General features: G+C 51.3%; 11 protein-coding genes across 14 annotated transcripts; 4 read left to right on the top strand and 7 right to left on the bottom strand.

The window, feature by feature from the left end:
• Window positions 1-60: 60 nt before the first annotated feature.
• Window positions 61-484, bottom strand: PPTG_18461 (hypothetical protein; the record flags this gene model as incomplete). The annotated part of the gene is made up of 2 exons (XM_008916604.1): window positions 61-77; window positions 130-484. The coding sequence occupies 2 exons, from the start codon at window positions 482-484 to the stop codon at window positions 61-63; spliced, it is 372 nt and encodes a 123-aa protein (XP_008914852.1).
• A 384-nt stretch (window positions 485-868) lies between these two features.
• Window positions 869-1,714, top strand: PPTG_18460 (hypothetical protein; the record flags this gene model as incomplete). Its single annotated transcript, XM_008916603.1, has 1 exon — window positions 869-1,714. One exon carries the CDS (start codon window positions 869-871, stop codon window positions 1,712-1,714), a length of 846 nt encoding a protein of 281 aa, XP_008914851.1.
• A 934-nt stretch (window positions 1,715-2,648) lies between these two features.
• On the top strand, window positions 2,649-2,957 carry PPTG_18459 (hypothetical protein; the record flags this gene model as incomplete). Its single annotated transcript, XM_008916602.1, has 1 exon — window positions 2,649-2,957. The coding sequence occupies one exon, from the start codon at window positions 2,649-2,651 to the stop codon at window positions 2,955-2,957; it is 309 nt and encodes a 102-aa protein (XP_008914850.1).
• Window positions 2,958-4,032: 1,075 nt separating this feature from the next.
• Window positions 4,033-4,776, bottom strand: PPTG_18458 (hypothetical protein). The gene is made up of 2 exons (XM_008916601.1): window positions 4,527-4,776; window positions 4,033-4,446 (listed from the first exon to the last, which is right to left on the bottom strand). Exons 1-2 carry the CDS (start codon window positions 4,741-4,743, stop codon window positions 4,214-4,216), a joined length of 450 nt encoding a protein of 149 aa, XP_008914849.1. The 5' UTR covers window positions 4,744-4,776; the 3' UTR covers window positions 4,033-4,213.
• Window positions 4,777-4,779: 3 nt separating this feature from the next.
• Window positions 4,780-6,804, top strand: PPTG_18457 (hypothetical protein). Its single transcript, XM_008916600.1, has 4 exons — window positions 4,780-5,050; window positions 5,130-5,259; window positions 5,346-5,448; window positions 5,527-6,804. The coding sequence occupies exons 1-4, from the start codon at window positions 4,851-4,853 to the stop codon at window positions 6,612-6,614; spliced, it is 1,521 nt and encodes a 506-aa protein (XP_008914848.1). The 5' UTR covers window positions 4,780-4,850; the 3' UTR covers window positions 6,615-6,804.
• PPTG_18456 (hypothetical protein) lies at window positions 6,572-9,332 on the bottom strand. Of its 4 annotated transcripts, XM_008916597.1 has the most exons (4): window positions 9,246-9,332; window positions 6,934-9,095; window positions 6,746-6,859; window positions 6,572-6,654 (listed from the first exon to the last, which is right to left on the bottom strand). In XM_008916597.1, exons 2-3 carry the CDS (start codon window positions 9,073-9,075, stop codon window positions 6,770-6,772), a joined length of 2,232 nt encoding a protein of 743 aa, XP_008914845.1. In that variant the 5' UTR covers window positions 9,076-9,095; window positions 9,246-9,332; the 3' UTR covers window positions 6,572-6,654; window positions 6,746-6,769. The 4 variants fall into 4 exon arrangements, with proteins under 4 accessions (XP_008914845.1, XP_008914847.1, XP_008914844.1 ...); XM_008916599.1 differs by having other exon boundaries at window positions 6,934-9,332; XM_008916596.1 differs by having other exon boundaries at window positions 6,572-6,859.
• Window positions 9,333-9,432: 100 nt separating this feature from the next.
• Window positions 9,433-10,958, top strand: PPTG_18455 (homoserine kinase). The gene is made up of 2 exons (XM_008916595.1): window positions 9,433-10,127; window positions 10,199-10,958. Exons 1-2 carry the CDS (start codon window positions 9,525-9,527, stop codon window positions 10,832-10,834), a joined length of 1,239 nt encoding a protein of 412 aa, XP_008914843.1. The 5' UTR covers window positions 9,433-9,524; the 3' UTR covers window positions 10,835-10,958.
• On the bottom strand, window positions 10,923-14,371 carry PPTG_18454 (hypothetical protein). Its single transcript, XM_008916594.1, has one exon. The coding sequence runs from the start codon at window positions 14,014-14,016 to the stop codon at window positions 11,023-11,025; it is 2,994 nt and encodes a 997-aa protein (XP_008914842.1). The 5' UTR covers window positions 14,017-14,371; the 3' UTR covers window positions 10,923-11,022.
• Window positions 14,292-15,051, bottom strand: PPTG_24366 (hypothetical protein). The gene has a single exon (XM_008916614.1). It carries the CDS (start codon window positions 14,778-14,780, stop codon window positions 14,463-14,465), a length of 318 nt encoding a protein of 105 aa, XP_008914862.1. The 5' UTR covers window positions 14,781-15,051; the 3' UTR covers window positions 14,292-14,462.
• Window positions 15,052-15,492: 441 nt separating this feature from the next.
• PPTG_18453 (hypothetical protein) lies at window positions 15,493-16,469 on the bottom strand (the record flags this gene model as incomplete). The annotated part of the gene is made up of 2 exons (XM_008916593.1): window positions 15,493-15,668; window positions 15,725-16,469. The coding sequence occupies 2 exons, from the start codon at window positions 16,467-16,469 to the stop codon at window positions 15,613-15,615; spliced, it is 801 nt and encodes a 266-aa protein (XP_008914841.1). The 3' UTR covers window positions 15,493-15,612.
• A 1,133-nt stretch (window positions 16,470-17,602) lies between these two features.
• PPTG_18452 (hypothetical protein) lies at window positions 17,603-18,502 on the bottom strand (the record flags this gene model as incomplete). Its single annotated transcript, XM_008916592.1, has 1 exon — window positions 17,603-18,502. The coding sequence occupies one exon, from the start codon at window positions 18,500-18,502 to the stop codon at window positions 17,603-17,605; it is 900 nt and encodes a 299-aa protein (XP_008914840.1).
• Between the last annotated feature and the right edge of the window lie 120 nt (window positions 18,503-18,622).

Raw genomic sequence — 18,622 nt, 5'->3', positions numbered from 1 at the left:
GTACAAACCCAGCCGCGAATTCAACACGTGCAGCTCGCTGTTTGTCGGTAAGTAGAGGTTTCACGTGTGCAGAATGGCTACGAAAAACACCAGCCTGGTAGTAGTCGTGTAAAGTAGACTTTGCAATACCGAGACTACTCGCCAAAGTACGGATGTCGGTTCTGTCTTCCAGGGGAATAAGTTCGATGGCCTCGTTGAGCTGGACGCGGGACTCCGACGTCAACCGCGACTTACGGCCACTTCGACACTTTCTACCGCTCTCGTAGTCGATAGGAGCTCCTGCTTGAATGGCCTTAACCGATCGACGCCACAATCGCGAGATCTGAACGTCTCCACAAGCGTATTTAGTCGCACAAGCTTTAATGGGGCCTTGAGGAGGTGATAGCTCGGTACTAACACTCAGGAGGTAGGCGATAACTTCAGCACGCTCGGCTGGGGTAAGGTTCTTGCGGGTGCGGCACTTTAGAGCGGTGGGAATAGCCATGGGTAGGAACGACGAAGGAAAAAGGTAGAGTGGGATGAAGTGGCACTGTTCCGGAGATCGTAACTTTACTTCTAGCCAACCAATTTATTCGTGAAACCCACCAATCGCATCATTACGCGGAGCGCCTTGCTATTAGCCAATTAATGAACCTTCATACGATGATTTGAGCTTAAAAATGAAATTTTTGGACAAACTGCCTTAAATTTTCGGACGGAGGAAGTACATTTTATACGCTCGTGTATATCCTTTGTCGGAAAGTGCTATACCTTGGTAACACGTATAGTTGAGATCTGGTGCTGGCTCCCTCCCCCCGCAGATTGTGAACTCGAGCCCAATAGACTGCCAAGTCGCCACTACCGACGCCAGGTCTTGGCTAGGCACAGGATGGGCCGTGCTCCAAAGTTCGAAAGACTACAATTTCAAGACATCGGTTTGCCCAAGCAGAACAACCGGCAGCAGCTTGTTTGTAAGCATTGCTTGGCAGCTTACAATAGGCAAGACCTGCAAGAAGCTCCAAAGGTTGTAGCTGCGCGTTTAACTACCTTTAAGACCCACCTTAAGTCCTGTACATTTTACCTAGAGGCTGTCAAGAGTGGCCAGGTACAGCCTCCTCAAGCTACCCAAGTTTCACACAGTGTGATTAACGGTTTCGAGCGCCAAGTGGACCAAGAAAATCAACGAGAAGTAGCATCCTCGGCTAGTTCCGACAAGCGCCAGCGCTTCATTCGGGAATACTTTGACAATGTATTCACGGAAGACAAACATGAAGAATTCGAGCGTCTTCTTATCCAGTTTCAAGCCGACAACTGCCTGCCCGATCGATTTATTGAGAAAGGATCTACTGTACGTCTTTTTACTTTTCTGAATAGAGCCTGTACTACTGCTCTACCGAAGAGAAAAGAAATGGGGAAGATTTTGGACAAGTACAGCCAAGTCGAAGAAGAAGAGCAGCATGTTGCTCTGAGAAACCGAATGGAGTTCAGTGGTGGACGCGTGAACTTTTTGTCGGATGTTTGGCAAAACGTTGCTAAAATGCACTTACTTGGGTGCATGTTAGCTTTATTTGGTACTATCTTGACTTTTGGCCTATTTAAGACTGGGCCAAGGCATGATGGTGTTGCGATCGTTGAGCAAATGGAAAATGTGATGGAGAACGTAACTGAAAAAGGCTGGGAAATCGGTGCTGTTGTAAGTGATGATGCCGGTCAATGTTGGCGCGCCGCATTCTAGCGCTCCGGTACCCGCGTATTGCGTTTATTCATTGCTTTGCACACGATATAAACAACTTGGTGAAAGCTGTTTTAAACTCGGCTTTTAAAATACTGACGAAGAAAGCATCGCTCGCGACTGCGACACTGAATGGATCGTCGTCGAAGTGGCTGATTCGTGCTCAAGCTGTAGTTTTGGCTACTTATGGCAAGCAATTGGGCTTTATCAATCTCTGTGAAACACGTTGGAATTGTAAGCAAGGCTGCTTTGCATCCCTCTTGCGTGTTAGAAATGCACTTCACCAATTTTCGGTTAAGTACACCAATGACCCCGAGTTTCCAGAAGCTCTCAAGATTTTTGGTGATACAGATTTCTGGGAGAACTTAAAATCTGCCGAAGAAGTTATCAGACCTCTCTCAAACGCTTCCTACAAGTTACAGCGCGAAAAGACCACGCTTGCAGATGTAATTGTCTCTTTCCGAGACATATATCGTGGATTTTTGGGAAACTTGGTCAATTTGGATTTAGTGGCGCTTGTGGAGGAATGATGGCTGAAATGCGAGCAGCCTTCGATACTGTTAGCACTATTCTTACATCCCCGTCACGTTTGTGTTGCCGTCGCAATACATAAGGAAGAGCCTCAACTGCATCTTCTAGAGAGACTATTGGATACGGCATTTACTATTATCGCCGGTACATCGCTAAAAACGATGAGGAGGATATTGAGAGCTTGCTAGTTGACTTTCACGAGTGGTATCGCGGTAGTTTCGTTGATCAGGCACTAGTTCGCTTCAATGGAGACGTCGGGCAATTCTAGAGCTTTGCAGCAGACGTCAAACGCGAGTCAAAATTGCCGAAGCTTGCGGCAGTGATTCTTTCAATCGCCGTAAATACTGCAACCTGTGAACGATATTTCAGCGAGCTGGCTGCGATTCATACTGCAAAGCGGAACAGGATGAACCCCGAAAAAGCGCGCAAGTTTTCCCTTGTTCGTCAAGCAGTTCGAAACCTCGACAGAGTAGAAAACGAAGGGATGGAGTCCATGGAGCTCAAACGTATTGTTGATGCCACTGAAAGAATGCAAATTGGCAATTGTGACGCGACCCCAGCTGTGACCATGGAGGAAGCCGAGGAAAATCTTTTAGTCGAGCACCAAGAAATACCTGGGCTTGATACCCCCGAGTACTGGCAGAGCGTGTTTGATGTCCTTGGTGAAGAAGCCTCAGATTGGGACGGCAACTTCGACGAAGAGAGTGAACTATGAAGCATCTGAAGATGAGCAAAACCGAGAAGTCGATGAGCCCGTATACAACGGGTTCGGTGAGGTCATCCCACTGCCAGGTAAAAGAGAATTTCCTCGGACTAACGATCCGTCCATCTCCCAGGAGACAAAGTTGACCGGTGTCCGCGGCCAAAAGTTCCACCTCAAGACACTTTTCTCTTCGGACAAGACGTTTGGTTTGGCCCCTTACATGTCGTAATTCCAGTAATAGCCTTGAATTGCTTGTACGTTTGCCTGATAAGTGGTCTCAATTTCTCGAATCAATGTTGCTTCGACAACAGGGCTTGAACACTTCACCAATTCTGCGTTGGCCGCGATATTTAAGGCCGAGTCGGGCAGAGAGAGCAAGTCCAGCGTGAGAGCGACCCCAGCACCAAGTCCAGCGAGAGCAAGTCCAGCTGCGAGGGCGACGCCAGCACCGCGGGCGACTCCACCACCGAGGGCGAGTCCGGCAGCGAGAGCAAGTACAGCGTGAGAGCTAAGGAGGTAGTGTCGACCGTTTATCTTCTTTATCCGGTTTGCTTCGAGACTGAATCGCTCACTTGCTGCCCTTCCTCTTCTTGGTCTGTCTGCTTTTTAGTCATGAAGAAGGCCGTTGGTTCCGCTGAGAAGACCTTCCAGGTTGGATGGAATCCAGCCGCTAGAGAGTGACTGTCCGGATTCGTCCGGATAATACGAAGACGCACTTGCAACCGTCCGGATTTATAAAGCCGATCGGCTTTATTTCGGCTTTATCGAAGAGCCGAAAATAAAGCTGCGGCACAATCCAACACTGCCACAAATATTCCACGAGCATCCGATTGGGCAAAAGCTAAAAGAAAGTTAAGAAAATACTTAGGCACTCGCAGCCAAATTCTTGACGTTCGTTAGGTGGAAAATTTGAGGTCTCAATGGCGCTCTAATACTTCGGATAAAACCTACCGCTGGAGATGCTCTAAGTTCCAAAGCATATCAGTTTCTAAACGAGATTAGAAACGACCTGCTTTTCCAAAAGTTGGTACGTACTTAGCATATTGAAATACCGGGCATCTGTTTCTAAACTATTAATAGATTAGAAACGACCTAGTTTTTCAAAAGTTGCTATTTAACCAAATGTTAGAAGGTTTCACTATCAGATGAACCCTCTACACCTGACGAGATCTCCAAGCTATCCTGCTAAACAAGAATGCGTCACCCTAGACGAATCCTCACAGACGGCAAGTACACCACAAATAAGAATCAACGTTAATTTCGTGCTCCTACTGCGCACTTTGCTCGTTACGCTGGTAGAATGCCTTGTGCGCGGGGTTCTGCATGGTAGCACTGTCCTTCAGCTGGCGATTCAGCAGCTTCATCACATGGGAGCCTTCTTGAATATTCTCAATCGAAAAAGCTAGCGACTCATTGATAAGGTCCAATTTATATATGCTCTCGTTCAGCGACCCGCTCGAGGTGCCCGTCAGCGTCGAGCGCAACGAGTCATTTGACTTTTCTATCCAGAGCGTAACAACAACAACACACAACGCCATCAGCTCCGTGGCATACTGTAAACTGTAGTCAAAGGCAACTTACTGAGCGTTTCAAGCTTATTCTCCAGAGACGCCGGCAGTTGCTCCTGCTGCTGCTCCACCGAGCTCTGAGCGCGGAAGACGAAGGAGGATGATACCGGCACGGAGCTGGAGATGGATGAGGCCGCACGCGCAGCTGTCACTGCCGCCAACTCCGAGCCGCGCTCTCTGGCCTCTTGCAGCTTTTTGAAGGCGAACTCGCGCAACGCCGACGTGTCCATCAAGATGGATCGCTAATCAGAATGTGGTAATTGATTGGCCGAAATTGTGGCGCCATTTTCATTTTACCACATTTGCAATTGAGACTTGATTGACAACAGTATTGATCATGCGCACGCGCATCTGGGAGGACGCTGCCGCCATGAGCGTTGTGAGCGTACTGGGCTTCATTATGAACGAGGATGGCGAGGTCGTGGGCTCGGAGCGCACACAGGTGCTGTGCAAGCTCATGCCGTCCATCCACACGCTGTCGCACCGCGCAATCCTGGCGCTGCTTATCACGCAGCTCAGCGACGCGGACGCTCAAGTGTAAGATACTACCAGCGGGTTTAAACAGGAAATAGGATGTTGAGGTAGATACTGACAATGGTACTTGGGAATGGGCCAGATTCTACGCGGAAGGTGGGCTGAAGGTGCTGAATGCGTGGCTGGTAGACGGTACCACCCGACGCGAAGGTGGGCTTTCCAAAGAGAAGAAGCGCACCGAGATGTATTCCCAAGTGCGCGCATTGCTGCGGGTGAGAGACGAGCAATTTACTGATATTGACGCTGTGGAGAGCTGTGTTCATGGCAACTAACATATTGGTTGGTGCGTATATTGCAGATTCTAGATGTGAATGTGCAAACGGACGCACAACGGAAGCAGAACTCATACCTTACAGGCACGTTCGCAAAGGTTATTGAGCTACTGGACAATGCGGGACCAGGTACAGCCATCTACACGTATAATGCAAGCTCCAACTGTCGCAATAGTTGACTGAATTCCTTGTCTACTGTGAACGCAGAGTACGCGGCCGAGTGGAGTCGATTGAACATTTACCGTCGTCACTTTGAAAGCACTTGCGGTGTGCCCTCAACCGTCAAAGATGGACGCAGTGACTCCCGACGATCTTCCAATAGCCACGCGAATGGCAATGGCTCTCGCAACGGCAAGACAGCCAGTGATAATTCAACGCAGCACTCTTTCCTGTCTTCGACGTCTTCTACTACCACGTCGACGTCTAGTGCTTCAGCACCTCGAAAACCTTCCACTTCGGGATCATCGACTGGGCTTTCTTCCACAACATCTTCCAGCACTAGCACAACTAGTAGCAGCCGGATTGCACCTTCCTCAGTGCTGCAATACCAACCCAAGTCATTCCTGCAGAAAGATAATGGCTCCAACAAGCAAGATCAAGATGATTTCGAGGAATACGTGGAAGATGACGATGAAGAGATGCTGCTGGCCGACGAAGGCGTGATCACTAATGTGAACCAAGCAGCGTTGAGTGCTTCTCTGGAACAAAAAATCCGAGGAAATGGACACGACATGCAGTACGGAGAGCGCTCGCCATGTCGGAAGTGCAAGCGCATGGTCTCGAAGCGTTGTACTCACTGTGAGTACTGTGCCAAGTGCGGACAGAAGGACAAGTGCGAGCCGATTAGTGTTACGCCAGCAGCACAGTCTTTCAGTGGTGATGGCAACGGTACGAAGACGGCAGGAACGAGCATGGGCGCTAAGTCGCTGTCCGTGAAGGACCGCAATGTGCAAGTGCTCGGCTCGGTGATGGATGCGGCTATCTACCATGCCTTCCGCCAGGAGGATTTCCACTCAGTGTTTAGTCTGATCCAGAACGGCATGGACGTGAATTTCCAGCGAGTTGAGTCTGATCACTCGTCGGCGTTGATGGCGGCTGCACACCACGGCCGCGACGACGCTGCCTCCAAGCTGCTGAGCCTTGGAGCGAACCCGTGTCTTGAAGACCATACAGGCAACAAGGCGTGGAACTTTGCTGAGCGACGAGGACACACAGAGCTGATGGAAAAACTGAAAAAATGCTGCGAGGAATGGGAAGCGAAACACAAGGATGGAGATGTTGAAATGCAGTCCTAAAAGATGTGCATTATTCAAGAAAAGTCTCGCGATAAATCAACTAGTAAGGACGAAACAAAGCGAGAGATTTTTTGTTGTACTCATGCTCAGTCAGATCATCTTTCTTTATGTTTTATTTGAGCTGGGCGTACCTTGCTTTCTTGACTTCTGTGAGGTCAGAACTTCCAGTCGGGGTTCACGTCCATAGCCCACACAAATTTCTCACGCAGCGTCTTGGAAAACACTGCAGAAATGGGTACTTCGTTCTGTAAAAAATAATAAAAAACTTGTTAGTAAAAAGAAAAACCTTTAGAAAAAGTATTAGAACAGCAGGACGTACCCTTTTGCACCATGCGACGGTGATGCGCGGGTCCATGTAGTTAAGCTTGGACGTGCCGAGCGCCACTTCCTTGTTGTCCGTCTTGTCCTGAAGACGCAGAGACAACGCCTTGATCTTTTTCTTCCAGTTCTCAATCTTCTTCGTAACTTGGTCAGCTGAGGGTGTACGCTGGAACAAGTGAGCCTGAGCTTTCTTTGCCAGAGCATCCTCCTCTTTGTCGGACGCAGGCTTCTCCTTCTTCAACTTGATACTGCTAGCCTTACCCGTCGAAATCAGCTTCTGCATTTGTTTCAGGTCCTTCAGTTGATCTTTTAGCTGACCCAGTTGCGCATTCATCTTGTCCAACGTCGTGTCAAAAGACTTGGGGGCAGTACGTTGATGATTACACAGGATAGCAACCTTCCGGTTGGCGTCATTGTACAGCACAACCTTCGGCGCTACTTCCATCTTGCCCTGCGGATCCAGCTCCTGTCCTGACGGGCCTGGCAGCTCCTTCTCCAGCGTGAACGACGCATTGAATGTACGAAACACCTTCGCACTGAGTCCAGGCATCAGCGAGCTCAAGTGTTTGTTCAGCTCCGTGACCGACAACTCATGAAAAACTTCCTCGTTCTTCCCCTTCTTGGCGCAGAACTTCTGTAAGTTATGGTACACTTGCTTACCCACGTCCCCATATTGTGCTAGTTCGACAGTGTTGTTGTACGGCATCGAGTCCTTACCCAGAAAAGACAGTGTGAGGGCACAGTTCTCGTCGTTGAAGGACATGTGCTCCACACGCAAACTGCAGCAGCCAACTGTATCAGCCTCGTCCTCTCCTTTCTCGTTACCCACACGCAGCGCCAGCACATCAATGACCCACATAGCAGTCGAACGCTGTTTGGTGAACATATCCTTGGCCTTTAACCCCTTTGTATAATCCCGACGGATCTTGTCGATGCATTTCTTCAGTCGTCGAGCCTTTTCGTACTTAGCCAAGTCCGATTTGCCCTTAAAGCTCGAACTAGCTGCAAAGAAGACGTACTTGATGCCGCCCATAACGTTCTCGTTCCAATATGCTAGCCACGAGACCGTATCACGATGAATCACCTGCTTCCAAGCGTGACCCGGGACGTTGCAAATGGGTACACGATCCGAAATACCCACATTAACTGTCACATCTTCAGGCATCACACGTTCCTTCAAAGTACCAGTCTTTGGGTGCTCACCACGACCACGGAACAGACCAGGAGGCTCAATACGGAAGTTGCCAACCTTCTCTAAATGGCCGTCTACAAAGGCGAAACCATTGGTGAACACCTCCATCTCGCGCTTCTCTTTCTCTGGCAGTTTCTCCTCTTTCGTCATGTTCTTCTTCTCTTCGCGAAGCTTCTCCAAATGAGCAGCAATTCGAGAAAAGTCGCACCCTTCAAATGTCTTGACTTCATGCTGTTTGCCCAGCACCTTCTTGAAGTCTGTGAAGAAGTTCTTGTTGAAGATCTTGGCTGTCTTCGGGTTGCCGAGTTGTGGACCGTCCTTGGGGATAGCAGCATAGAAACTGGCGACTTCTTCCTGACTAGGAGTCAGTTCGATCTCTTTACCATTGTATAGCAGTGGCACATGGTGTGGTTTGTATGGGGGAGGGAACATGACGCCGTTGTGCTCTAGTGTGCGCCACTGGATGCCCTCGGGCAGCTCCTCTGCGTTCCACCAGCGGAAGGCCTTGATGGCCATATCCAGTCGCTCGCTCTTGGAATGCACCTTGAGTTTGCGTACACTGACAGACTTCTCCTTCTTCACCTTGACCTTGCCATTGGATACCGACGAAGTGACCTTAATCTTTCGGCTTTTAGAGGCAGAAGTGGCGGAAGAAGAACTCGGGGCTTTCCGCTTCACACCCGTCTCCTTTTTGACCGACACCTTCTTCTTCTCTGTGGTTGGTTTACTGCTTTTCGTTATCACCTTCTTGCTGACAGCCTTCTTCTTAAGCTGTACCAGAGGCATACTGTCAGAGTCCGAGTCCTCATCGATCACGCGTTTCGTCTCCTTCTTCACCACTCGTGCGGCGTTGCGCCTGGCAGAGGGAGAGGAGCCATTGGGCGTCGGCGGCTTGCTCTTCTTGCGCAGTACCGAGATGGGGATCAGGTCGTCGTCACTGCTGTCCATAGCCTTCGCGATCTAGTTGGCTACACACGCGGAGAAAATTGCACACTGTCAGATCGCGATCTTAGGGTAGGGAACGCTCTTCAGACTGCGGGGATCGCTAGAAAATTTATCTATCCTTCTGTGCAGTCAGATAGACCGTATCTTGTCACTTCCCCTCGATCAGAACTCACCTCCGAGCCGCTTCCTGTTGATCACTATTATTTACTGGAGAGCTGGCGACGCTTGCTGGAGCTGTAATTTTGTGTACATCAGTCGCACACTGAGCTATGTGCAACACATGAAATATGATATGTGGTACACATCACCTAATGTTCAAGACGCCAACTTTAAAGTACCGTCTATGTGCCTGTTTGAGCAAATGATCTGGTGACGGCAAGTTCTTGCGGTGGTCAGAGCTCCACGGCCTCCACGCAGGAAAAGTACGTCACTTTGATAATCAAAGTTTGATCATGGCAGGCGGCAACTCGGACGCTTCAACGCAGCGTGTGGCCACGCAGGTGGCGGTGGCGGCTGCTGGTGTGGCGCTTGCCTACTACGTTGGATCGCGCAGCAAGACTGCGAAGCGCGTGGCTGCTCAACGCCGCGCCAAGGCGGTGGCCGCGGCCAAGGCGGCGGCGCTGCCCACGGACCTGGAGCGCCGTAAGCTCACGTCTGTGGTGGTGCGTGTGCCGGCCACGACCGCCAACATGGGACCTGGTTTCGACACTATCGGCATGGCGTTGGACATCTGGACGGAGATTTCCGTGGAAGTTGTGGCCCCGAAGGAGGGCGACGCGCCTAATGTGCGCCGCATCACGCTCACAAACGAGGGCGAGGGCGCCAAGGAGTTGCCGACGGACGAGAGCAACCTCGTGATCGTTGGTATTAAGGCTGCCTTCAAGGCTGCGGGCGAGGAGATGCCTCGCCACCTCAAGGTGCACTGCAAGAACCGCATCCCTTTCGCGCGCGGACTGGGCAGCAGCTCGGCTGGCATTGTGGGCGGCATCATCGCCGGCCTTGCCCTTGCTGGTATGCGTCTGCCTGTGCATGGCCGTGAGGAGCTTCTGCAGCTGGTAAGTAGCTACAATTGGTGTCTTGTGTCCAGCGAATACGCGATCTGACACTGTTCTGCTCTTTTGCTCAGGCCTCAGAGATCGAAGGACACCCCGACAACGTGGCTCCCGCCATCTACGGCGGTCTGCAGCTCGGTATCTTCGCTGACGACCGCTGGTACTCTTCGCGCGTGCAGATCCCGGACGGACTGCAGTGCGTCGTGTTTATCCCTGACTCGACGGGTCCCACGAGCGTTGCACGCGCTATCCTGCCGCCTGACGTGCCCCGCAAGGATGCCGTGTTCAACATCGGTCGCGCTGCCATCTTTGTGAACGCCTTCCGCTCGGGCAACCTCGACGAACTGCGCTACGCCACACAGGATATGCTGCACCAGCCGCAGCGTGGAGCCGCACAGTACCCGCACCTGGAGCCGCTCATTAAGGCGGCGCTGGGAGCTGGTGCGCACGGCTGCTTCTTGAGTGGTGCCGGCCCCACCGTCTTGGCTATTACTAGCGGCCGTGCTGGTGACATCTTCACGCAGCAACTGGCTGAACGTCAGGAGAACAAGGTGGCCAACGCCATGCGTGAAGCTGCCGCCGCGCTGGGTGTCTCCGGGTGCGTGTTCATCACCAACCCGGACCACCGTGGCGCCTTCATCGTGCGTGCGGAACCGCAGTTCTCGGACCGCTCTGTTGCGCGTTACGAGGGCGACGTTGCCGACCTGTAGAGTGCCAGTAGCCTAGTAAATGGTGAGATGGAACGCCAATACATTATGGTACTTTAGATGAAGTTGCCTTGTTTTACGATAATACATTGCTTCTTTGTGATGCTCCAGCAAGATTCAATAGCACAAAAATCTTCTAGATTAATAGATTACTTCGTAAGGTACGTGTGAACTTGACTTTGATGAATAGTTTACGCAGTGGTAGTAGCCACTCGGATGTTGAGCGGCCGTAGGGGGTTGAGCTTCTGAGCCTTCTTGCGGTTCGTGACGATCAACGCCGTCAACATACTGTTGGCATGAACTGCCTCGTTGCCGCCGGTCATAACACCTTGCTGTCCGTGCGAAACAGACAACAATGAGGCGCCTTGAGGGAACGCACTTCCCGTTGCATCAGCCACGGCATTCAGGTCACCCTGCAGCACGCGGTCGTAGCTCATGCCAACACTGAGGAAGCAGCCGATGACATCTTGCAGATCCATTGTGGGAACGGATACTCGAATAGCATCACGCAGTCCACGACGCGCCTTGGAAGCCACACCACGAGGAGACAGGGACATCATGTGTAGTCGTTCGCCGAGACGCACCTCAGCGCCCAAGTGCAGCGAAAGATCACGTGCCGACGTCTCCGGTTGCAGCATCTGGTAGCGTGAAGTATTCCGCTTAAGACCACGGGGTACAGCACCACGTCGCTCACGAGCAACAGGGTAGTAAGCTGGCAGTAGATTGGACTCGAGGTTGAATTTCTCTGGTCGATGCGTCATCTCCGCCAGCATGCCGTGAGTTGCCTCGTTAATCGCCTCCAGTGCTGGCTTGTGGTCCAATGCAAACAAATCTCGGCCACTCGCCTTCGTCACGACGAAGCTCTTGTCTGTTGCATCGTAGCATGTGAATAACGCGTGTGCAACCTCCACACTCGGACAGCAGATAGCAAAGCATGCGCCGTGCTTGGTCACACAGCCAACGTTGCCTCCTTCCGAGCACAACTGCGTGGCATATCCACGGCTACTAGCCGTATGACGAGACGAACTACCGCCGACAACGGAGTACGAGCAGTCCACGATCTCGTTCACAGCCCGCGTAATCTGCTCTTCCTCTCCATCTCGCTGGTCATCGACATCATAGGTGTCCTCTCCGCCTCCCATCACAGTCCACACGAAGTCCGGACTCTCCTCAGGCTCCATCGCTAGCATCTTCATGCCATCCGTTAGACATCTCCGCGCAGCATCACGTGGACTCTCACGATCCAAATCGGCATTCAAGATCGCATAAGATCCTTCCGGGTCGTAGATTCCCCACAATCCAACAGTAGGGCCTTGAGATCCAGTGTTGCCGCGGTGTCGAGAATTATTACTGCTGTTTCCACCACTCTTGTTTAGACCCAGCGCTGATGCAGTAGCTCCAACATACACACCACCACTGGAGGTACCGCCCATGAAAAGCGTATCGGGAGCTGCACGTGCCAACGCTTCATACACCGCAGCGCCGTTATGGTGGTGCGAATAGGAGACCAACATAAAGTGCGGATTTTGATCGCCCAAAGCGCTAACGAGCTTCGCGAACGCTGATGTGGCCGCTGCAAATGTGTCGGGGTCGTGGGATACTGTACTTGCAACTTGGACATCGCATTTGTAGACATTTGCCATTCGAGGCACAGCCGAGCGACTTCCAGCGAGCTGACTGACACTAAAGTCGTTGATCACTGACGAGAAGCGTGAGGAAGCACCAGCAGGTGAGCGACTGGGGTCTCCGTTCGGCATGAGGTAGCTTCTCGCCTGTAACGAGCAGCTCGTGCAGAGTCTTGCTTGTGTCTCCGGTTGGGCTCCAGGCTGCAACGTCCACTTCCGACTGCATTGTCCGCAAACAGCTTCACCACAGGATCGACAGTGGTGCTTGGACTTCACGATTGAGAAGGAGCACATGCAGATCGCGCACTTGTTGCTACGTGCTGGTTTCCACTGGTTCTTCGGGAGTACCGCAATGGGACGGAAGAGCGTGTTAAACAGCAATTCGCGGATACCAATGAGTCTCTCGGTGAAGTTGTGGATGATTTTGGCTCCTACTGAGCTCGCAAACTGCTTCTGGAAGTCGATCACCATCATACACGTCACTTCGTATGTGCCTGAGGCATCACCCGACGGCGAGACCACATAGACGCCTTTGTTAATCACGGCACGTTTGCACTTGGCCACACTGGGAGGAATAGCCACGTCTTCTCCCGCTAGACGGATAGCCAACTCGTCTCCCTTAAATGACTCGACCGACCGAATGTAACCGTACCCACGCTTCCTTCCGTCGGCCATTGCTTCGATATTCGCGTATTCCACAAAGAAAAAGTCCACTGGCTTGACGAAGCGCCCGGCAAAGCGACTTGCGTGCCACTTAACCTGTAAATGTGGGAACGAATCACTCGAGTCCTCATCGACACTAGACGTGTCGTCATGACTCCCGCTTGCAGTTGTTGTAGCTGATGCGCCAGACGGGAACAGTAGCGTCTGTCCGGAGTTCGCCATGGATGCGGGAGCGCGTTCCGGTAGTTCCATACGTTTGATAACTGCAGCATGTAGGAGGCCAGGGAACACCTGCGACTCGATATCGTAGTAACTCCTTGAGTTACTTGGTGTAAGATACTCCATAATCGTCCCTAGATGCGCCTTCACCTCGCACGAGACACGGAAGTACAGCTTCGTGGACGAATCTTCCTCGGACGGGAGCGTCGCTGGTCTGTAGACGTGTACGTCTTGTGTGCGCTTGGACAGTTTCCACGACACTTTGCCGCACAAATTGGCCACGTCGATGGCCTCATGCGCCTTCTCTTCCAGCCTCAAAGCGATGTTGGCCACGTCCTTATGCACAGATGAAGACGCCGGGGAGCTGGCTGTCGTGTTTCTCTTATGACCCGACGAGGCCAGGCTGCTGCCATCGAACTTCTGCGAGCGAGAGCTTTCCATGAGTTCGTCCACGTGTAGTCTGCCCTTCTCGCCCCGGCCGGGTAACTTCCTGCTGTCAGTGACATCGTTGTCGTCCTGATTGCTGCTTTGCTGCTCGTCGCTGTCCCGGCTCAGCCCCTGTGCGCTCGGGTAGCTGCCGAGCGAGAAGGTCATGTCGAAGGAACTAGGGCGCATGGGCTCCACCGTGTCCACGCCATCCTGGTCCACGCCGTCGAGGTCGAGGCGGAAGCGGTCCATACTGCAGATCTGTCTAGATAGCGAAAAGCGTTGTCGTTATTCGTCTATTGTGCGCGTTGCACTGCGCGGATAGGAGCGAGAGCGGCACGATATGGAGCAGGAGATCGCGGCGATTCTCTTAAGATCCACGTTATTCCGCTCTTCCAGGCGCACGGACGTCTCCAGACACGTGGAAGTGGAGACAGCGGCGGCGGTTTCTTCCTCCAGCTCGCGTGCGATTATAAAGTGACTGACAATTGTGAAGGCATCCGGTATCGTCGGTTCAAAACGATCGACTTGGATAAAGTATACTTGCCCCATCACCTCAGGTCCGACCCCTAGTTTATCGTCCGATCGTGTCCCGCTACCTTGGAGCGTTGCAGCGTGGCAGCAACGACATCATGTCGGCGATTGAGCCGCGCCGAAATCCACGCGGCGAGCCTGTAGGCGTACAATGCCAATGGGGCTTAAGTGATGTTGCTATGTATCTGAACCGAAAAAATAAAAACGCTAGATAGACGGTCGACAATGTGGGTCAAGAGCTCACACGGGCGCGCGCGTCCTCCAGCGACGCTTTCGGGTCGACCCAGGTCAGTTGGCATTGATGCAACAGCATGTAACACGTCGCCGCGTTGTACTTGAGTCAACCATTTCTCTGCAGCTTCCGGGGGATATTGGTGGTGGCCACAGCCTTCAATTATCGTGGCCCGCGATCGCGCTACGAAAGAATAAAATCCGGGTGCAAGGCACGGCTGAAAAGCTGCACGAACGCCGCTCTTCATCATGAAGATCGCGCGTTGAATGCGACATGGATTTTCCGTTAGGGCGGCACTGGGCTATGAACGAGTCAACTCGTGCACTAAGCCCGCGCGCTTGGTGTATTGCTGCATACGTTACTCGGTGTTGCCACTGAGGCACCACCGAGGCGACGACTGACTGCCAGCCTTGCTGTCTGACTCAAGCCGCTACGTATGGCTAGTCGAGCTTGGTCGTTCCACTTCCAAGAGAGAGTCCCAAATTTTACTTTGGGAAAAGCTAGGCGTGTTGCTCTATGCGAGATCCGGAATGGCGTGTTGGGCTGGGTTGGTCTGTACCAGTTCCCAACGCAGCATTTGCCGAGTATTGAAGCTTCGAGATGACAAAGACGACCTAGGTGCACGTACAGATGAAGGAATCAAGTTGGAGACTCACGACATTGTCCGCCTTTCAGTCGATAGAAAGAACTAGTGATGACGGTTTTATAATGAAGATGTACAGGAGTGTTGTGGCATATCTTCCACTGTGGAAGTTCCACATCTTGGTGCGATTCCTAGCTTCCGGGCATGAAGCGCTCGACAACGAATGTACACAGCAGCTTAGCTTTCGGGACGGCAGTCACGCACTCGCTATTTTACTAACGCAGTAAAGTGGTGGCTCGGCCCCTCCGCCCTTCGAAGTAATACTTCAGAAATATTATACTGTATACACCACAATACTTCGTAACATGAGCATATGTTTCGATACGAGATTTCAGTGGGTTTTCGATGTCTTCTGTTCACATTTTCAATCCAAGAGCTTTAGCTAACATTTTTTTTTACCGTAAAGAGTTCATTGCAGTTGCTTGCATCGTTTGTCTGATCACCGATTATCCTGCTCGTCCTTCATCCAGTTGAATTCAAACCCAAAATCCGCACCTTCACATACCAATGTCAGTAGGATTTTTCTCCGCTGACATTCAAATCGGGCGTACCAAAGTGTACCAAAGGAAGCTGCAGCAGGATAACTATCCATACAAAGAGCCGGCCTTGTAACAACTCCGCCTCAGTCTCCAGGACAAACGCAAGCTGGTACAGCAACGAAAAACCAAGCTTACGCTTCACAACGACATGAAGCCAGAGTAGAGATAGATTCTCCGTCGATGCATAGGCCATGATACTGCCAACAGTTGTGTTTAGTTGTTCAGAGGAAAGACTTCGCGTGTGAGGATAATACTTGGCACTGGGAAGGTTGACGAGAATCGATAGGTAGGCAGCATACATTAACGGAATGATGCCTTCGATGTATCCAACCAATGCTCGATATTCAAGGTAGAACAGCAATTTGGATGCCATCGCAAGTTTACTCTCCTTAATAGTTATTTTGCCTGAATGTGATGCAGCGGCGTTGAGCTTTTTAACAGAGGTTGCGCATCTCTGCGTTTTATGTAAACTCGAAGAATGGCTACAGGCATCGAGTATCGGAACAATACTGTGCGATACTTGAGGAACAATGCCATTCTTTCGATCTAATTTACTGAGCAACGCTGCTGCGCGATTGATCTCTAGGATCGATAGTACCGTATATCCACCGTTCAATGCGATCATCAAAAAGGATGCCCACCACGTACCCGACGACTGCATACATATCGAAGTGTACAGTCCGTTGAACACATCGACGGAGAAGACAACAACAGCAGGAATTGACTCTTCGTCGTCTGAAGCGAGGCGCGCGATCATCTGCTTGAGACTGATTTTCATTACTGGAAGCAGTATGAGGAGGCCAAGCCGCTGGTGGTAAGTGCACCTTGTGAAGACAATACTGTAGATTGTGTAGGTAACGACTAACACGGCTTGGGCGATGATGAGAAATATCTTCTGCTTGAGTGGGTCCATTATCTTAGGGCAAATGTTCCTCTCAGATCGCTTCATCAGTGTTGCAACAAAAAATATTACAAACAGAGTCGCGGCCAGACATCCAGTAATGACGACGCAAAAGGAACAGGAAAGACCCACAGACTGGCAATCAGTATTGTCGTCGAGGTTGCTCCACAAGCGGTTCCGATAGTAATCCCCAGCATCTTCTGATAGGAAAGTTCTGGTGTAGATGCTCGAACCTGGAATAGCAAACCAGCCGAGCCAGAAGCAATCGTAATCCATAGACGACACCAAGCTCCGTGGTTAGCTTTCCATCCAAGTGCTGGATCCTGCAACGGTATACTCTCTGCTAACAACTCGCAAAGTAAGGCAGGCCACGGCATCAAAATCTCTACCAAAAGCACTCGGATGAGAGGTGTTCGCTGACAATAAACGTTGAGGCTTTTGACACGTCCAACAGAATACTTTCCAAGCAGAGAAATTTTGGCGTGGCCCCGTAGCTGATGCACATATTTAAACACCCGTGCCAGTCGAGAACGAACAACTTGTTGGTGAATACTGGAAGCAGCAGGCCCATCAGGAACGATAGGATTTAATGGCATCAAAACCTCTTCAGGACAAGCCCAGTGTATGCAGCATGAAGATGCAGTGAACAGCCTATTTTAAGAACGACTATATCTGGAGGTCATGGTCTTCTTTAATTAATAAAAACCTGGCAATGCAGAACGTTGAAAGCCCCCCCCTCAAAATAACGTTGTTTTTTTGCAATCGAGCAGATTCAAAAACAAAATTATTTTCAGATAAATAAATTAAATGGTATAGCTTAATAATTAAGAAAGATACTCAGTACAATTTTTTTAATTAAAAAAACTGTTTCAGTTTAGTAAGTTGTATTCAAACGTAAATTACGTTACGTAATGCAAACAAAAAAATAGTGAAGCGACGGGTTTATTACCTGGATATCTTTCCACGACGTACGGCCAAATTGTGGCACGTTACTGCACAGAGGCATTGGGAGTCTGAACAGCCTTGTAGTTTTGGTCAATATCCTTGAAGCTTGGGTCGATGTCGTCTTCTTTTGCGATACCTTCTCTGTCCAAAGAACTCAGCTCCTCCAGCGTCAGGTTCTTCGTCTCCGGCACCCAGAACGAGAACAACAGACCCATGAAGCAGCACGCAGCGAAGATGTACAGCACACCCTTGAAACCGAACGAGCCCTTCGCAATCACCGCGAAACACTGCGCGGCAATGATAGCTCCAACCTTGCCGGATGCAGCGGAGATGCCGTGACCCGTGGAGCGCACCGCCGTGGGGAACACCTCAGCAGGGATGATGAACGTTGTAGCGTTGGGACCGAAGTTGAAGAAGAACTGTGCGAACGAGTACATGACGACGAAGACGGCCGTGCTGTCGGTCTTGAGCTCGTTGAAGAAGATGGCCATGAAAAGGAACAGCAGCGTCAGCAGCGCGAAACCCATGTACTGGATGGGCTTGCGACCCCACTTGTCCACGAAGTAGACCGTGAACCAGTAGCCGGGAACTGTACCCGCGAGGTTGATAATAGCCGTGCCGACCGAGCGGTTCCACAGGTCGTCGTAGATCTTCTGGTTACCCGTGGACGATGGACTGCCGTAGCCGATGATTTCGAGCACCACCGACGTGTTGAGTGACGTGCCGTAGTAACCGATGTCGAGGAAGAACCAGGCTGCGGCACAACCGATGAGCACCTTAAGGTTGGCCCACTTGTTGAAGTAGGTCTTGAACGAGTAGGAGAAGTTCTCGAAGAATCCGGTCTTGCCGTCGCCCTTGACGTACATGTCGGTAGTGATCTTGTCTGACGCGAGGAACTGGTTGGCAGCACGTGCACCTTCCTCAGTGTCGCCGAGCACGTCCATGGCGTATCGTGGCGTTTCCGGAATCTTCAGACGCCAGTAGACTGCGGCCAAGGCGGGGATAGCGCCGAACGCTGCCAGTGTACGCCAGCAGTATCCGAGTGACGATGCACCGTTCTCGAG

This window comes from Phytophthora parasitica (assembly GCF_000247585.1).
Source record: "Phytophthora parasitica INRA-310 unplaced genomic scaffold supercont2.86, whole genome shotgun sequence".
NCBI classification, from domain to species: domain Eukaryota; phylum Oomycota; class Peronosporomycetes; order Peronosporales; family Peronosporaceae; genus Phytophthora; species Phytophthora nicotianae.
Note: the sequence above shows the minus strand (reverse complement) of the source record. Positions and strands in the feature narration are given on the sequence as shown.

What these genes read in the sequence shown, in the direction of transcription:
- PPTG_18458 (XM_008916601.1), bottom strand. Translation starts at nt 4,743, where the DNA reads ATGGACACGTCGGCGTTGCGCGAGTTCGCCTTCAAAAAGCTGCAAGAG. An exon ending in GAATAAGCTTGAAACGCTCA is followed by an intron (nt 4,447 to 4,526) that starts GTAAGTTGCCTT and finishes CGCTCTGGATAG; the next exon opens with AAAAGTCAAATGACTCGTTG.
- PPTG_18457 (XM_008916600.1), top strand. Translation starts at nt 4,851, where the DNA reads ATGCGCACGCGCATCTGGGAGGACGCTGCCGCCATGAGCGTTGTGAGC. An exon ending in AGCGACGCGGACGCTCAAGT is followed by an intron (nt 5,051 to 5,129) that starts GTAAGATACTAC and finishes GGAATGGGCCAG; the next exon opens with ATTCTACGCGGAAGGTGGGC. An exon ending in ACTGGACAATGCGGGACCAG is followed by an intron (nt 5,449 to 5,526) that starts GTACAGCCATCT and finishes CTGTGAACGCAG; the next exon opens with AGTACGCGGCCGAGTGGAGT.
- PPTG_18456 (XM_008916598.1), bottom strand. Translation starts at nt 9,075, where the DNA reads ATGGACAGCAGTGACGACGACCTGATCCCCATCTCGGTACTGCGCAAG. An exon ending in CCGTCGCATGGTGCAAAAGG is followed by an intron (nt 6,860 to 6,933) that starts GTACGTCCTGCT and finishes TATTTTTTACAG; the next exon opens with AACGAAGTACCCATTTCTGC.
- PPTG_18455 (XM_008916595.1), top strand. Translation starts at nt 9,525, where the DNA reads ATGGCAGGCGGCAACTCGGACGCTTCAACGCAGCGTGTGGCCACGCAG. An exon ending in GTGAGGAGCTTCTGCAGCTG is followed by an intron (nt 10,128 to 10,198) that starts GTAAGTAGCTAC and finishes TCTTTTGCTCAG; the next exon opens with GCCTCAGAGATCGAAGGACA.
- PPTG_18454 (XM_008916594.1), bottom strand. Translation starts at nt 14,016, where the DNA reads ATGGACCGCTTCCGCCTCGACCTCGACGGCGTGGACCAGGATGGCGTG.
- PPTG_24366 (XM_008916614.1), bottom strand. Translation starts at nt 14,780, where the DNA reads ATGATGAAGAGCGGCGTTCGTGCAGCTTTTCAGCCGTGCCTTGCACCC.